General features: G+C 41.7%; 1 protein-coding gene across 1 annotated transcript; it reads left to right on the top strand.

Moving 5' to 3' along the window:
• The first annotated feature begins 2,511 nt into the window (after nt 1-2,511).
• Nucleotides 2,512-15,234, top strand: LOC139159204 (vomeronasal type-2 receptor 26-like). Its single transcript, XM_070736555.1, has 7 exons — nt 2,512-3,117; nt 5,473-5,648; nt 6,149-6,464; nt 6,707-7,501; nt 7,998-8,210; nt 11,620-11,746; nt 14,330-15,234. The coding sequence occupies exons 1-7, from the start codon at nt 2,512-2,514 to the stop codon at nt 15,232-15,234; spliced, it is 3,138 nt and encodes a 1,045-aa protein (XP_070592656.1).
• Nucleotides 15,235-17,288: the final 2,054 nt, after the last annotated feature.

The raw sequence follows: 17,288 nt of genomic DNA on the forward strand, positions 1-17,288 counted from the left end.
TTCTTATCAAGAAATTATTAGTGAAGGCAGACAAATTCTTTAGGAGACAACTGAAATGTGAGAAAAAAGGAATTTAACATATATACAGTATCTACATATCAGAGGTGTGTTGCTTCAGGTTTCGCCTGGTCCTGCAAACCGGTAGCAGTGTTGTCAGGTGGCACCACCCATCTGCCTGGGATGCTTCGGCGTATGCGCAAAAGTGTTGCATGAGCACAAAACAATAGCAATAGGTTTTAGAACCTACTACTGATGCACGCATACAGTGGTACCTCTACTTACTAACTTAATTCATTCCGTGACCAGGTTCTTAAGTAGAAAGGTTTGTAGGAAGAAGCAATTTTTCCAATAGGAATCAATGTAAAAGCAAATAATGTGTGCAATTGGGGAAAACACTGGGAGGGTGGAAGCCCTGTTTCCTCCCAGGAGATTCCTAGGGAGGCCCCACAGAGGCTTCTCCCTGCCTTTTCCGGTTACAGTTTTGGAGGCTCGGGTTTGTAAGTGGAAAAGGGTTCTTGAGAAGAGGCAAAAAAAATCTTGAACACCCAGTTCGTAAGTAGAGGCATTCTTAGGTAGAGGTACCACTGTACCTGTAGCTGCAGAAGTGACCACAAAGATTATCCAGGCCTTTTCGCCCAAGAAATGGAAAATAAAATAAATAATAACGAGTTTCCCTTTTATAAAAGTAATTAATGAACTAGGAAGCTTTATAAATAATAGACATAAACTATAATACTCTTTTCTGTTATGAACTAACCCAGGATGTATGCAGTAAAACAAAATAGGATGACTTTTTATTTTATTTATTATTAGAGTTGAAAGGGATCTTGAAGGTCATCTAATCCAAGCCCCTGCTCAAGCAGAATACCCTACACCACCCCAGCCAGATGGCAGTCCAATTTCCTTTTGAATGTGTCAAGTGATGGGGCATTCACAACCTCCACTGGCTGGCTGTTCCACTGGTTGATTGCTCTCACCATCAGAAAGTTCTTCCTTATTTCCAGGTCGAATCTCTCCTTGGTCAGTTTCCATCCCTTGCTCCTGGTCTGGGCCTCCAGGTCTCATTTGCCAATTCCTTCAGAAACTTGGGGTTTAATTGATCTGGTCCTGGTGATTTGAATTCGTCTAGGGTGGACAGGTATTCCCTTACCATTTTCTTCACTATTTTAACTTGTGTTCCTAATATTTTGGGGGGGATGCTATTTTAGATAGGTGGGGCTGTTTTGAAGCACAACACCCAATTGCACGAGTGTCGAACTATCTTCCTTCAGCATTATTTATTTATTTATTTACTTATTTACTTATGTTGGAAGGGACCTTGTAGGTCATTTAATCCAACACCCGCTCGGGCAGGAGTCCCTACACCAGTGATGGTGAACGTTATTTCCTTTGGGTGCCAAACGAGCATGCACGTGCACTATTGTGCATGCACGAGAGCCCATACCCTTAATTCAATGCTTGGGGAGGGCAAAACTCCACCTCCTGGAGGCCCACTGGAGGCTGGAAATTCCCTGTTTCCCAACTTCTGGTGGGCCCAGTAGTCTCATGTTTTGCCCTCCTCAAGCTCAAAAGGCTTCCCTGGGGCCGAGGGGTTTTTAAAATGCCTTCTCCCACTCCCCTGGAGGCTCTCTGGAAGCCAAAAAATGCCCTGCCAGAGCCTCTATGCAAGCAAAAAGCAGCTGGCTGGTGCACACTAACATGTTGGAGCTGAGCTAGGGCAATGGTTCGTGTGCCAGAATATATGACTCCATATGCCACCTGTGGCACCTGTGCCATAAGTTCAGATAAAATCCAGTCCCTGGGCTCAGGCTGTTGCTGCTAAATGCCAGGTCTGCTATAAATAAAGCTCCCCTTATCCAGGATTTACTCCTGGACGAGGAGGCAGACCTGGCGTGTGTGACTGAGACCTGGCTGGGCCCAGAGGGGGGAGTTCCTCTCTCGGAAATGTGCCCAGCCGGGTTTCAGGTGTGGCACCAGCCGCGACCCCAGGGAAGGGGGGGAGGAGTAGCAATTATAGCCAAGAATACCTTCAAGCTGTGTAGGCTCACTGGTCCTGAGATTGCGGGTTGTGAATCCCTTCATATGAGGTTGGACCTAGGGGTACAGGTAGACTTGTTGCTCACGTACCTGCCTCCCAGCTGCTTGTCAACAGCCCTGCCTGTGGTGCTCAAGGAGGTAGCTGGGTTGGTGGTGGAGTCCCCCAGACTTATTGTCTTGGGGGATTTTAACCTGCCATCACTCGGTGAACCCTCAGGGTTGGCACAGGAGTTCATGGCCACCATGGCAACCATGGACCTGACCCAAGTAGTTCAGGACCCAACCCATGAGAGGGGACACACTCTCGACATGGTTTTCCTCTCGGGACAGTTGAGTAATGATCTGATATTAAGGGGCTTAGAAATGTTGCCATTGTAATGGTCAGATCATTTTCTACTCTGGCTTGATTTTAAGGCTCCAATCCTTCCCTGCAGGGAGGCAGAATCGATTAGGAGGTTCCTCCCCAGATGCCTGATGGATCCAGAAGGTTTTCAAAGGGCACTTGGGGTTTTGCTGGATTTACTAATCCACAGTTCGGTGGAGTCGCTTGCTGCAGCCTGGAATACGGCTGCGACAGAGGCTCTACACCGAATTGCGACTTTGCGTCTTCTCTCTGGCAACAGACCCTGGAGGTCTCCTTGGTTTACCGAGGAGCTCCGGGGAATGAAATGCCAGAAGAGAACTCTAGAGAAGCGCTGGAGGAAGACCAGATCGAAATCTGACCAAACACTTGTAAAAACTCATATTGAGATTTACAAAGTGGCGATCAGGTCAACAAGGCGTGCATACAATGTTGGCCTGATTGCATCTGTAGAATCTTTCCCGGCCGCCCTGTTTAGGGTGACCCTCTCCCTTCTTAATCAGGGGGGAGTTGGGGAACCCTTGCAGGGTAGTGCCGAGGCTTTTAATAAATTTTTCGCAGACAAAATCGCTCAAATCCAGACTGACCTTGACTCCAATTGGAGTGCAGAGTCGACTGACAACGAGTCAGTCGAGGTGACAGGGCCCTGTTTTAGTCCATCTGTTTGGAGTGAGTTTGACCTGGTGACACCTGATGAAGTGGACAAGGCCATTGGAGCTGTGAGTTCCGCCACCTGCTTGTTGGACCCATGTCCCTCCTGGCTGGTCTCGACCAGCAGGGAGGTTATACGGAGCTGGGTCCAGGAGATTACCAACACTTCTTTGAAGGAGGGGTCCAGTCTGGATCCATACAAGGAGGCACTCGTGCGCCCCCTCCTCAAGAAGCCTTCCCTGGATCCAGCCATATTTAATAACTATTGTTCTGTCTCCAACCTTCCCTTTATGGGGAAGGTTGTTGAGAAGGTGGTGTTGCTCCAGCTCCAGCGGTCCTTGGAAGAAGCCAATTATCTAGGCCCTCAGTAGTCAGGATTCAGACCCGGCTACAGCACGGAAACTGCTTTGTTGGTGCTGAAGGATGATCTCTGGTGGGCCCAGGACAGGGATTTATCCTCTGTCCTGGTGCTTCTTGATCTCTCAGTGACTTTTGATACCATCGATCATGGTATCCTTCGGTGCCGATTGGAGGGGTTGGGAGTGGGAGGCACCGTTTTATGGTGGTTCTCCTCCTACCTCTCTGGTCAGTTGCAGTCGGTGTTAGTGGGGGGGGGGAGAGGTCATCCCCTAGGTCCCTACCTTGTGGGGTTCCTCAGGGGTCAGTTCTCTTCCCTCTGCTGTTTAATATCAACATGAAACAGCTGGGTAAGATCATCCAAGGGCATGGGGTGAGTTACATCAGTACGCTGACGACACCCAGCTGTACATCTCCACCCCATGTCCAGTGAGCGAAGCAGTGGAAGTGATGTGCCAGTGTCTGGAGGCTGTCAGGGTCTGGATGGGTGCCAACAGGCTCAGAATCAATCCAGACATGACGGAGTGGCTGTGGGTACTGCCTCCCAAGGACATGTCCATCTGTCTGTCCATCACCTTGGAGGGGGGGAATTATTGACTCTGTCAGTGAAGGTTCGCAACTTGGGCGTCCTCCTCGATCCACAGCTAACTTTAGATCACAATGTTTCAGCTGTGCTAAGGGGGTTGTTTGCCCGGGTTCATCTGGTGCACCAGTTGCGGCCCTATTTGGACAGGGAGTCTTTGCTCACAGTCATTCATGCCCTTATCACCTCGAGGTTCAACTACTGCAATGCTCTCTACATGGGGCTACCTTTGAAGAATGTTCAGAAACTTCAACATGTCCAAAATGCAGCCGCGCGAGCAGTCCTGGGCCTTCCAAGAAATGCCCACATCTCACCATCACTCCGTGGACTGCATTGGCTACTGATCCGTTTCTGGGCACAATTCAAAGTGTTGGTTATGACCTATAAAGCCCTACATGGCACAGGACCAGATTATCTCTGAGACCGCCTTCTGCCGCACGAATCCCAGCGACCGGTGAGGTCCCACAGAGTTGGCCTACTTAGGGTGCCGTCGACCAAACAATGTCTGTTGGTGGGACCTAGGGGTAGAGCCTTCTCTGTGGGAGCCTCGGCCATCTGGAATCGACTCCCCCCAGAGATTCACACTGCCCACTCCCTCCTTGCCTTCCTAAAGAGCTTAAAAACTCATCTTTGCCGCCAGGCTTGGGACTTTTAGATCTTCCCCTGACCACTGAATGCCTTAAGTATGATTGCTGAATGTTTGGTTAATAAGTTATTTTTGGTTAATCTTCTCTTTTAATTGTTTTTAAATTGTAGTATTAATTGGATCATATTATTGTTCTGTTTTATATATGCTGTGAGCCGCCCCGAGTCTTCGGAGAGGGGCGGCATACAAATTCAATTAAATAAATAAATAAAAATAAAGTTCACCGTCACTACCATACACCATTCCAGAAAAATGGCAGTCCAGTCTCCCTTTGAAAGTCTCAAATATTGGAGCCCTCACAACCTCTTGACATGTCCAGAAAGCAAGGACCACAGCCACTTCTGATCAGTGCCCCCTTGGGTGTAGCTATGATTTTTCACTATGCTTTTCTCCAATTTCTCTGCACATGGAGGCCCAGAAGTAGTTCAGAATCCTCACAGGAGATGTTGATTTTTACAGTAACTATTAAAATCCTGGTCTATGAGATCTCGCCTGGTATTCTTCTAGTGGTTGCCTTTGATGTAAACATCAGACTGAAGCAACTTGAAAGGGATCTTGCATCAGAAAGGATAAATGTCTCAGGTCACACTCCAAGTTGCACAAATGTTTGGACATTCAGGGACTGTGCTTCTTGAATGTACCTTTCCTTTCTTTCCTTTCCAGGTTAAGTTTGGTTATCTCCCTCTCAGTCAAGAAAGTTACTCTAATTTCTATCTTGTGAGAATGCTTTGAATTCTTTGAACTCTCTTGTTCTTCCTTAGAAATAGGAAGAGGATTGATTCAGCCTCATGAATTATGGACCTCCTCCTTCTGTTTCTGCTTCTGCTGATATCCCAGCCAGTCTCTGGGAAACTGAAAATGAAGTGCCTGTTGAGGTTGGAGGAGCAGAAGGGGAAAAAACTACAGAGCTATTACAAGCCAGGAGACCACCTCATTAGTATAGTCTCCATTGCCACAATAATATCCGATACAACACTGTCTTTCAACACAGCTCCTTATTTTCAGTTGTTCTCGTAAGTCATTCAATGGGATGGAGTTGCATTCCCTCCATTTGCATTTCTTACTCTTTTCTTCTTTTCTTTTAGTTACTCCTATGTAGTAGGACCTGTTTTAATATCTTGAATCATTTGAATTTCCATGGCTTTTTTCTTATGTCTTCTTTTAAGAGACCCAAATCCAAAGACAAGGTAATCCCCCCTTTGTGTCTTGTACTTGTACTGTGTTAATCACAATTAGGTTATTCAAAAGTTTCTGGTTGCCTCTGCTGAACCCATTCCCCTATTTTTATAACTATTCAATGCTTGATTCAAATATCTGGTAATAAAGGATGACTTGTTTTTAGAATTGCTTTTCTGGGTCAATTATGTTAAATCCTCTTTGCTGATTATTCCATTTTAATAACTGAATGATTTTGAATCTTGGCCATTGCACTATTACAAGTAATGATATATTTGCGAATATTAAATCTTAATCCCACTTTCCCAATCTTCATAAAAACAGTATTTTTTTACAGTATTACATTTACTAATCCAGAAAGAATCCTATGCTTCATTTTTGCCATTCAACAAGTGAACATAAATTCTCAGCTTTTGTACAATCTGACACTTGGCTACAACATCCATGACAACTATTCAAACACCCGTGGCACTTCAGATGCCTTGCTAGACATGCTCTCAACTGGAGAAGCCAATGTTCCCAACTACAGCTGTGGCAAGAAGGACCACCTGATGGCTGTTCTTGATGGATCTCTTGATGAAATCTCAATTCAGATGTCAACATTAGTAGGCACCTACAAAGTCCCACAGGTTGTTTTTGTGTTTCTCTGTCTGGTAAAGGGAGAAGGGTGGTGGTGGGTGGATAACAGAATCAATCAAGGGCAGTATCTTAGACCCGAGATTGAACAAATATTTATATTCAAACTTGCAAATATTCTGCATTTTATTCTTTATATTGATATGTCTTAAGGGTTAAGAACTATTCTAATATGTTCATTTTTTATATGTCTTAAAAGCTAACATTTTGGATTTCAACTGATCTAAATATAATACACCATTCTTTATTGCATCTTCAGATCAGTTATGGAATTATTTCAGAGGCTCTGAGTGATAAAAGTCAAATTCCCTTTTTCCATCACATACTCCCCAAAAATGGGATCCAGTATCTAGGAATTGTCGAACTTCTCCTCCATTTCAGATGGACTTTGATTGGTCTCTTTTCAACAGACACAGAGGAGGGAGAGAATTTCATGAGAACTTTCACTCCTATGCTTCTCAAAAATGGGATTTGTGTTGTTATCTCACATCAATTCTCAATGATGAGAAGTATAAAACATCTTAGAAATACCATTTCTAAGTGGAGAAAAGTCAATGTCTTTGTACACTTCTTAGAATTTTTCTCCCTTTTGGATAGAATTCAGCACATCCATTTAACAATGGAAGGTTTGCCAGGACCCATTGATGGGAAAGTCTGGATCACTACAACGGTTGAGAAACTGACAATGACAAGGCATACACTTCAAAAATATATCCATAGTATTTGGGTCTTTTCTTTTCAGAAAAGAAAATGGATAAATGATGATGCCTTTCAACCCAATCTTTTTAGGGATTCCAAATTTGAAGACCAGTCTTTTCACTGTTCTTTTTCAAAACATGTCCTTTCTGTCAAGGGCCGAAGGCGATGTACCCAGATAGCACCACTGGACATGGAAGAGAAAAAGAACAGAATTCAGATAAAAAATGAACACCGTTTTTTAAGTTTTGTTAAGACTTTGGCCCATGCCTTGAATGTTGCATATTCCTCAACAGCTAGGAAGAGGGAAATAGAGGAGAAAGAGAAATTGGGGACTCCAAGGCTAGAGCCATGGCAGGTATGGGTTCCTGACTAGGATTCATCAAACCTACCATCTTTTTGGAGTGTGAGATGCTCTAGAGTATAAGATACACCTTGGTTTGGGGGGAGCATTCTGACAAATGTCACCCCAAAAGTGTGTGTGCGTACCCACCACCAGGAGCATTCCAGGAGCACTGGCAAATGGCAACCCTTCACTGGTTACAGTACAAGTATTAGCCAGTATTGCTGGCTAACTCATTGCTCATTGCCAGGAGCTTGACTCAGCCTTCCATCCTTCCAAGGTTGGTAAAATGGGAGCCAGATTGTTGGGGGCAATATGCTGATTCTACAAACCATTTAGAGAAGGTTGTACAAGCATTGTGAAGTGGTATAAAGTCTAAGTGCTTTTGCTATTTAGGCAAATAGTGAAGGAAGGATTGAACATTTCTTGTTCACTGGCTGAGCTTTAAGATTGCTCCCTCTTTTAGGATGTTTCAAGTTGCTTTCAAAATTCCTGGATGTTTCAATTTTAGTTCCATCCCTTCCTGGAGAAAAATAAGTTTTGCAATTTTTCTGGGGAGAAAATATACTTGGACAAAAGTGGAAATGTAGCAGCAGATCTGAATATCATAAGTTGGTTGCTTTTCCCCAAGAAGGATCCCATCGAAGAGCAACTGGGGAGTTTTGAAAGACAGAGGCTTATTATCAATCAAGATGCTCTTTTATGGCTAAAGTTGCTTAACAAGGTGATGGAAAATATTGGAAACTTTTCTATCTGTATAGTTGGTGTTAGTGTCCCCTGGAAGAGCAGGATCAGATATTTTTAAAGAGCCCATATCTGAACACAGTTATTTATGCCTCTTTTTCACCCTACTGGGTTAGGCCTCCTGATGATAGGAAGGTAATCCAAAGTGTTCAGTCAAAATGGAACCACAATGACATGTCCAACATGAGATAATGCCTTAAACTAGAAAAATAAGGGATTGAATGTTGCCTTTTCCCACCACCCTTTTTGAAAATTGAAATAATGAAAGTCAGTTTGTAATAAATTGCTACTTTTATTTGGCATCCTAAAAGCCCTTGAATGCAATTGTTTATCTTTTTTTTAATTTTATTTATTTGGTTTTTTTCAAATATAACATACAAAAAAGAAAAAACATACATAAAAACATACACATGCAACAGTTAGAAAATGAAACTCTCCCCACTTTTTAGGTTTTTGATCAGAGAATTTTGCTTCTTTCATATTGTATTAATTTTTCAATTCTTTTATTCAATGTGTTGCTTTGCGTAGATTTTTATTTATTTCTTTGTTGCTCTTTTCTTTAGCCAATTGTAAAATGTTGCCCATATTTTATAGTAATCTGATTCTTCTTTTCCCTCTAATCATTTAGATAACTTGTCCATCTCTGCACAGTCTAGTATTTTTTAAATTATTATATTTTCGTCCGGTAGTTTGTCTAATTTCCATTGTTGGGCATATACTATCTTTGCAGCTGTTAGTATGTGTATAACTAGGTATCTTACCTCTTTTTCTTAAAGGTGGTCAACTTGACATCACTCAACTCAAGGGTTAGGGTTTCTGGCCTCTCCTTGCCTCAAAGGGATACAATTTCCCTATCTATTTCCTATTATTGAACATCCAAAATATACTCTTTAATCCTAAGTATATATTCCATATGTGTACATATATATTACACACAGGAACACAAAAATATACAATATCTACTATATAAACTGTATGTGTATGTATACAGACGCATGCACAGCTCTTCTAAAATTATACACATTCAACCTCATTTACTGCGATAGGAAAAACCATCTGAATCTGACCAAACGTTTGTAAGAGCTCATATGGAGACTTACAAAGTGGTGCTCAGGGAGACACAACTTGTGTATTATGTCATCCTGATTGCATCTGAGGAATCCCGCCCAGCTGCCCTGCTTAGGATGACTTGCTCCCTCCTTAACTGGGGTGGTGTGTGTGTTGATGAACTCTTGCAGGGTAATGCTGAGGACTTCAATAAGTTTTTCACAGATAAAATCACCCAGATCCAGAGAGAACTTGACTCCAACTGGAATGCAGTGTCGGGTAACGAGTCAGTTTATTGGACCCATGTCCATTCTGGTTGATTTCGGCCAGCAGGGAGATGACAAGGGGCTGGGTCCAGGAGATTCATTGAGGAAGGGATCCTTTCCGGCTCCCTACGAGGAGGCACTTGTACACCCCCTCCTCAAGAAGCCTTCGCTACTATCATCCTGTCTCCAACCTTCCCTTTATAGGGAAGGTTGTTGAGAAGGTGTTGTTACTCCAGCTCCAATGGTCCTTGGATGAAGCCAATTATCTGGGCCCTCAACAGTCAGGATTCAGGCCCGACTACAGCACAGAAACTGCTTTGGTCATATTGAAGGATGATTTCTGGCAGGCCCAGAATAGGGGTCAATTCTCTATCATGGTGCTTCTTGACCTCTCAGTGGCTTGGTATACCATTGACCATGGTATCCTTCTGTGCCAACTGGAAGGGATAGGAGTGGGAGGCACTGTTTTACAGTGGCTCACCTCCTATCTCTCTGGTAGGATGGTATTAATGGGGTGACAGAGGTTGGCTCCTAGTTCCTCCCTTGTGGGGTACCTCAGGAGTTGGTCCTCTCCTCCCTGCTCTTTAAAGTCTACATGAAATCGCTGGGTGAGATCATCCAAAGGCACGGGGTAAATTACCATCACTATGCTGATGATATTCAGCTATACATTTCCAAGCAGTGGAAGTAATATGCTGGTATCTGGAGGCTGTTAGGGTTTGGATGGGTGTTAACAGGCTCAGACTCAACGCCGACAAGATGGAGTGGCTATTGGTTTTGCCCCCCAAGGACAATTCCATCTGTCCATCCATTACCCTGGGGGAGGGAAGCTTCTGACCCCCTCAGAGAGGGTGTACAACATTGGCATTCTCCTTGATCCACAGCTGACATCAGACCACCATATTTCGGCTCTAGTGAGGGGGGCACTTGCCCAGGTTCACCTGGTGCACCAGTTGTGGCCCTATCTGGACAGTTCTCATGGTCGCTCATGCCCTTATCACCTCAAGGTTCAACTACTGCAATGCTCTCTACAAGGGGCTACCTTTGAAGAGTGTTTGGAAACTACAGATCATGCAGAATACAGCCATACGAGCAGTCATGGGCTGCCCATGTTTCTCCAACACTCCGCAGGCTGCATTGGCTGCCAATTGGTTTCTGAACACAATTCAAAATGTTGGTTATGGCCTATAAAGCCCTACATGGCATCAGACCAGATTATTTATGGGACCGTCTTCTGCCACATGAGCCCCAGTAACTAGTCAGGTTCCACAGAGTTAGCCTTCTCCAGGTCCCATCGACTAGAAATTTCACTTGCCAGGGCCTAGGAGAAAAGCCTTCTCTGTGAGGGGCCCGGCCTTCTGGAATCAGCTCCCCCCAGTGATTTGCACCACTCTCAACCTCCTTGCCTTTCATAAGAATTTGAAGATGCACCTGTGACAACAGGCTTGGGGATGCTAATCCTCAGCCCCTGCCTATGAATGAATGTATGTTGAATGGAAAAAATGTTGGTGGATTGAATATGACCGTTTTTAGATTAAATTGGGCTTTAGACTGTTTGTTTTTAGTTTTATTGGATTTCAGAACTGTATTTTTTCACATGTTAAAGCCGGCCCAAATCCTCAGAGAGGGGCGGATAAAAATCCAATAAATAAATAAAATAAATAAATAAATACCCAGAGCCCAGAAGGGAAAAAAGAGAAAAAAATTCAAAACTTTTCTACCAGTTCTACATACCTGACCAATTTTTTTCTACCAGTTCTGCGTACTTGACCATAGGAGCCCATCACTGATGTTCTTATGATTTCACCTCACTATAATTCTAGAAATTAGGCAGGAATCTTTAGTCTTATTTCACCAGCGTGGCATCTCTATTGAAAATATATTTTAACTGGAACAAGTATTTGGAGTATTTTCAAAGGGGAATGGCTTTGAAATACTTTATGTAGTCCAGAAGAAACCTTTTCCTGATCTACTGCTCAGAAGTTTCTTTCCTAAGCAGAGTTTCTTTTAATTTTAATCAACTTAATGAATACAATTTTGGCAGATATTTTGGAATGGATTTGTTTTTCTGCTTAGTCTCTGCCTCAGTCCAAATGTGTGGACAGTTGTCAGCCTGGATTTGTAAAACGGACTCGGAAGGAAGAACCAATCTGCTGCTATGATTGTATTCCTTGTCCGGAGGGGACCATCTCAACACAGGAAGGTGAGTGACACCAGAGGAAAAGGCATTGGATTCAACCCAAACTTCAACCAAATCAAAGTGCGTGTTAAAAGTCACATGTGAACTTTACTATTTTATTCTTCATTTCTATTTAGAATATGTTCAATTTATTCCATAAATAAGGAATAAATAATAATGAATAAGAAAGATATACCAATCTGTCAGTCAGTCAGTCAGTCAGTCAGTCAGTCAGTCAGTCAGTCACTCACTCACTCACTCACTCACTCACTCACTCACTCACTCACTCACTCACTCACTATTTATAAAAAATGTAAACCCACATAACAGAAAGATCTTATTTTATTTATTTATTTATTAGATTTATATGCCACCTCTCTCCGTAGACTTGTAGATCTGCTTGGGAGGACCAGAGTTTTAGGGTTCAAGGAACAAGAAAAAACAAAAGATTTAATGTTCTCTCGGGTTCTCTGGTAGACTCCTCCCAAAAATTCACAGCTCTTCATCCTTTGATGTTGGGTGATCATGCCCGGCAAGCAGCTCAGCTTCCACACTGCCTGAAAGAAGGACCTCTGCATTAGCCAATCACCAGTTGAGCTTCCTTCTTCATGGCTTCCATGTCCCTCCCCCCCACTGGCAGATTCTACTCGCAAAATTGAAATGTAAAATAGCTTGAGGAGGGTGAAAGAGGCAGAAAAGCAGGGAAGGGGGGTTGCTTTGCACATGCCTAGCAGCCAGAGAGAGAGAGAGAAAAAAATACAGAGACAGAGACACACATAGAGAGCGACAGAGAGCGACAGACCAAGCGTATCCCTCTCTGATAAAGCAGAACAGGCAAGCTACTGTATTTTGCTCCCTTCCCTTGTCCATGGGAATTTGGTGTACAAAAGTTGGGGGAGGGGGAAAAAGAAGGCTTAAAATAATCTTGTGGACAAGTGTTCCTTAATTTCATTTTCTGAATCTGAAATAATGGAACAGTGCTATCAGTAATTTCACATACTTCTGAGTCTGTATTTTTTAAAAACTTATTATTTTCATGGACTTGATAATGTAATGAAAATAATATTTTATGTTATATAATGTATTTCTGGATTTGGTATTCTGTCATTCTTAATTCCAAGTAATTTGTTCACAGTTTTTATATACCTTTATAGAATAAAAATGGGAAAATATTTCATTTAAAAAAAAAAACAGAATTCCTTCTTCATAAAGCTTTGAAAAAAGGAAAACAACATACTATCTATGTTAGTTTCATTACACACAAACACAGGAAGACCCATATACTCACTTTTGTTTACATGAACAACTATAGAAATAAGTTACAGTTTAGATTTATCCTTCAGCCACTGAAAAATAAGCAGTGGTATACTGATTTCTCAAGATAACTCATGACTTTGGAAAACTTGCTACCAGGCAGCTAAGTCATCAAAATTCCAAAAATAATAGGCCTAATTTCAGGCCTTTCTTAATTAAATAACCAATCTACATAACCAAGAGTGGGCTAGAAAGAGCTATGGTCTTTCACTTTTCATTTTCTTATTTTAGGCCACAGGATGCTTTTTGTCACAAATCCCGCCCTCCCCGGGCAATGGTCTCCCTCTTTACCAATGTTAAAATCTGGTCACCTTACCCAAGATACTCCAAGGATAAAACATCCAGACACAAATTGAGCAATGTGATATACATTCTACTAGTTTTTCTCATCATTCCTTTCACCCATTTCCTCCCATGTTGACTATATGACTGTAACTTGTTGCTTATATCCTAAGATTTTTATTAATATTGCTTCTTCATTGCTTATTTGACCCCTATGACAATCATTAAGTGTTGTACCACATGATTCTTGACAAATGTATATTTTATTTTATGTACGCTGAGAGCATGTGCACCAAGACAAATTCCTTGTGTGTCCATTCATACTTGGGCAATAAACATTCTATTCTATTCTATTCTATTCTACATACATTCATACATACATACATACATACATACATACATACATACATACATACATGTTTTTTCTGTCGGATCACCCTGGTATATTGAAGGAGCATCACAATTCTTTTTTGCCTCTAGGCACAACCCAATCACTTCATAAATGCATGCCACAACATAGAAGAACAAACCTATCAGGACAAGATTCAGCAATCCACATGAATTTGGACAATAAAGGCCACTTTTTGAAGACAGTAAAGTCAGATGTACATCCATACAATATATGTAGGTCTGTACCCTAAAACATTGCCACTGTGTGGATCCTCAAAAGTCTGCTTTTTTGTTTCTTCTCCTGCCCTATTGAACATCCTCCCCCTTGAAACCCAACAGCCCTCCCCCAATCTTCTGGAGGTTGTTCTTCCAGGCATTGTGATACATTGATTTCAAAAAGGTAGTCATATATATTGTGTCTTTTAAAAAAATTAACTATAATCTGCCTACTTATTTAAGATGGGCAACCAGAAAAAAATTATATGTATCTATATCTATATTTCAATTTACCAATTACTATGGGCTTTCTTGTCTCTCAGCATCAGCTATCATCCAAAGAAGGTCTTTGTTGGAATGTGAAAGGAGAGACTATAAAAATAATATTACTTACTCTTTTCTCAGATACTGAAAAATGCACCAAATGTCCAGATGATAAATATCCAACTGAAGACAGAATCCAATGCATTCCCAAAAGAATAACCTTCCTGTCCTATGAAGAACATCTGGGCATCATCCTGGTCTCCCTTGCTGTATTCTTGTTTCTAACAACAGGCCTTGTTTTATCCATATTCCTTAAATACCTAGAAACCCCCATTGTCAAAGCCAACAACCGTGATCTGTCCTACATCCTCCTGGTTTCCCTCTTGCTTTGCTTCTTGTCCTCCTTTTTCTTCATTGGCCGACCAAGGAAAGCCACCTGCCTTCTCCGACAAACAATGTTCAGCATCATCTTCTCAGTAGCTGTGTCTTGTGTGTTAGCCAAAACAATCATGGTAGTGCTGGCCTTCCTGGCCACGAAACCAGGAAGCAAGCTGAGGAGATGGTTGGGGAAGAGCTTGGCCAACTCCATCATCCTTTCTGGTTCTACTGGAAAAATTGTAATTTGTGCAATCTGGCTAGGAGTTTCTCCTCCATTTCCTGACTCTGATTTGCATTCCCAGCCTGGAGAGATCATTATTCAGTGCAATGAAGGCTCTGTCACCATGTTTTATGTTGTTCTCAGCTACATGGGTTTACTTGCTGCCATTTGCTTCACAGTGGCTTTCCTGGCCAGGAACCTGCCTGGGGCGTTCAATGAAGCCAAACTGATCACCTTCAGCATGCTGGTCTTCTGCAGTGTTTGGATATCCTTCCTGCCCACCTACTTGAGCACCAAAGGGAAATATATGGTGGCCGTGCAGATTTTCTCCATCTTGGCTTCTGGTGCTGGTCTTCTGGGCTGCATCTTCTTCCCCAAATGCTACATTATCATCCAGAGACCAGATTTAAATACTAAGGGATATTTAATGATAAAAGTTGGTATTTGATCATGAAGTGGTTTCTCGGGCTCATAACACAATTATTGAGTTTGCCTGCTTGTTTTGACAATTAAAAGTTATTCCAAATCAAAAGAAATAAACATACTACGATGACTACTACTACTACTACTACTACTACTACTACTAATTTATTAGATTTGTATGCCGCCCCTCTTTGAAGACTTGAAGATGTAAGACTAACATACAACAAAGTGTAAAATAAATTAATTAATAATTGAAATAATCATGAAACTGGGGAAGGACAAGATAAGAAATAAGATTATATTATCATATAAGACTGATGACTTGCTGAATAAGTAAATAAAGAAACAAATGTCTGAAATACATTTACCAGTCAGTTTGTTGGATTCTCTTCAGTGTACTTAAAAAGAAAGAAAATCACATCTTTCCAATTTTGTAAAATCTTTATTTTTTGTGATGTTTTATAATATACAGGAAAGAGATGAGTTTAGAGTCATTTTTTGAAAACTCTATAAATGTTTTGTGAAACTGATTTAAAGACCATGAAGTTAATTAAAAAGAAACTCTATTGTGGGGAAAATCTGTCTTTTTTTTAATCAATCGAATAACAAAATGTTGAAGATTGATTACCAGAACACAAAATGACCAATTTATTTATTTATTTATTTATTTGTTTGTTTGTTTGTTTGTTTGTTTGTTTGTTTATTGGATTTTTATGCCTCCCCTCTCCGTAGACTTGGGGCGGCTAACAACAGTAATAAAAACAGCATATAAACAATCCAATATTTAAAAAGTTAGTATTAAAACTTCTAAGGAATCATGTGATTTGTGGGCCGTTAAAGTGCTTGAACTTTTAAAAACTTTTCTTATCAAGAAATTATTAGTGAAGGCAGAAAAATCCTTTAGGAGACAACTGAAATGTGAGAAAAAAAGGAATTTAACATGTATACAGTATTTACATATCAGTGGTGTGTTGCTTCAGGTTTCGCCTGGTTCTGCAAACCGGTAGCAGTGTTGTCAGGTGGCACCACCCACCTGCCTGGGACGCTTCGGCCTCTGCGCAGAAGTGTTGCACGAGCACAAACCAATAGCAATGGGTTTTAGAACCTACTACTAATGCATGCATACAGTGGTACCTCTACTTACTAACTTAATTCATTCTGTGACCAGGTTCTTAAGTAGAAAATTTTGTAGGAAGAAGCAATTTTTCCAATAGGAATCAATGTAAAGGCAAATAATGTGTGCGATTGGGGAAAATACTGGGAGGGTGGAGGCCCTGTTTCCTCCCAGGAGATTCCTAGAGAGACCCCACAGAAGGTTCTCACCAACTTTTCCGGCCCTATTTTCTCCCAGGAGATTCCTATAGGGGTCCCATGGAGGCTTCTCCCTGCCTTTTCCGGTTACAGTTTTGGAGGCTCGGGTTTGTAAGTGGAAAATGGTGCTTGAGAAGAGGCAAAAAAATCTTGAACACCCGGTTCTTATCTAGAAAAGTTCGTATGTAGAGGCGTTCTTAGGTAGAGGTACCACTAAACCTGTAGCTGCAGAAGTGACCACAAAGACTATCCAGGCCTCTTCGCCCAAGAGATGGAAAAGAAAATAAATTCAAAGAATGAGAAGTCATTGAAGGAAAATAATAATGAGTTTCTCTTTTATAAAAGTATTTAATGAACTAGGAAGCTTTATAAATAATAAACATAAGCTATAATACTTTTTTCCATTAAGAGCTAACCCAGGATGTATGCAGTAAAACAAAATAGGATGACTTTTTATTTTATTTATTATTAGAGTTGAAAGGGATCTTGAAGGTCACATAATACAAGCCCCTGCTCAAGCAGAAAACCCTACACCACCCCAGCCAGATGGCAGTCCAATTTCCTTTTGAATTTGTCAAGTGATGGGGCATTCACAACCTCCACTGGCAGGCTGTTCCACTGGTTGATTGCTCTCAGCATCAGAAAGTTCTTCCTGGACAGGTGTTCCCTTACCATTTTCTTCACTATTTTAACTTGTGTTCCTAATATTTTTGGGGGATGCTATTTTTGATAGGTTGGGCTGTTTTGAAGGAGAACACCCAATTGCCC

This window comes from Erythrolamprus reginae, chromosome 2 (assembly GCF_031021105.1).
Source record: "Erythrolamprus reginae isolate rEryReg1 chromosome 2, rEryReg1.hap1, whole genome shotgun sequence".
NCBI classification, from domain to species: Eukaryota; Metazoa; Chordata; class Lepidosauria; order Squamata; family Dipsadidae; genus Erythrolamprus; species Erythrolamprus reginae.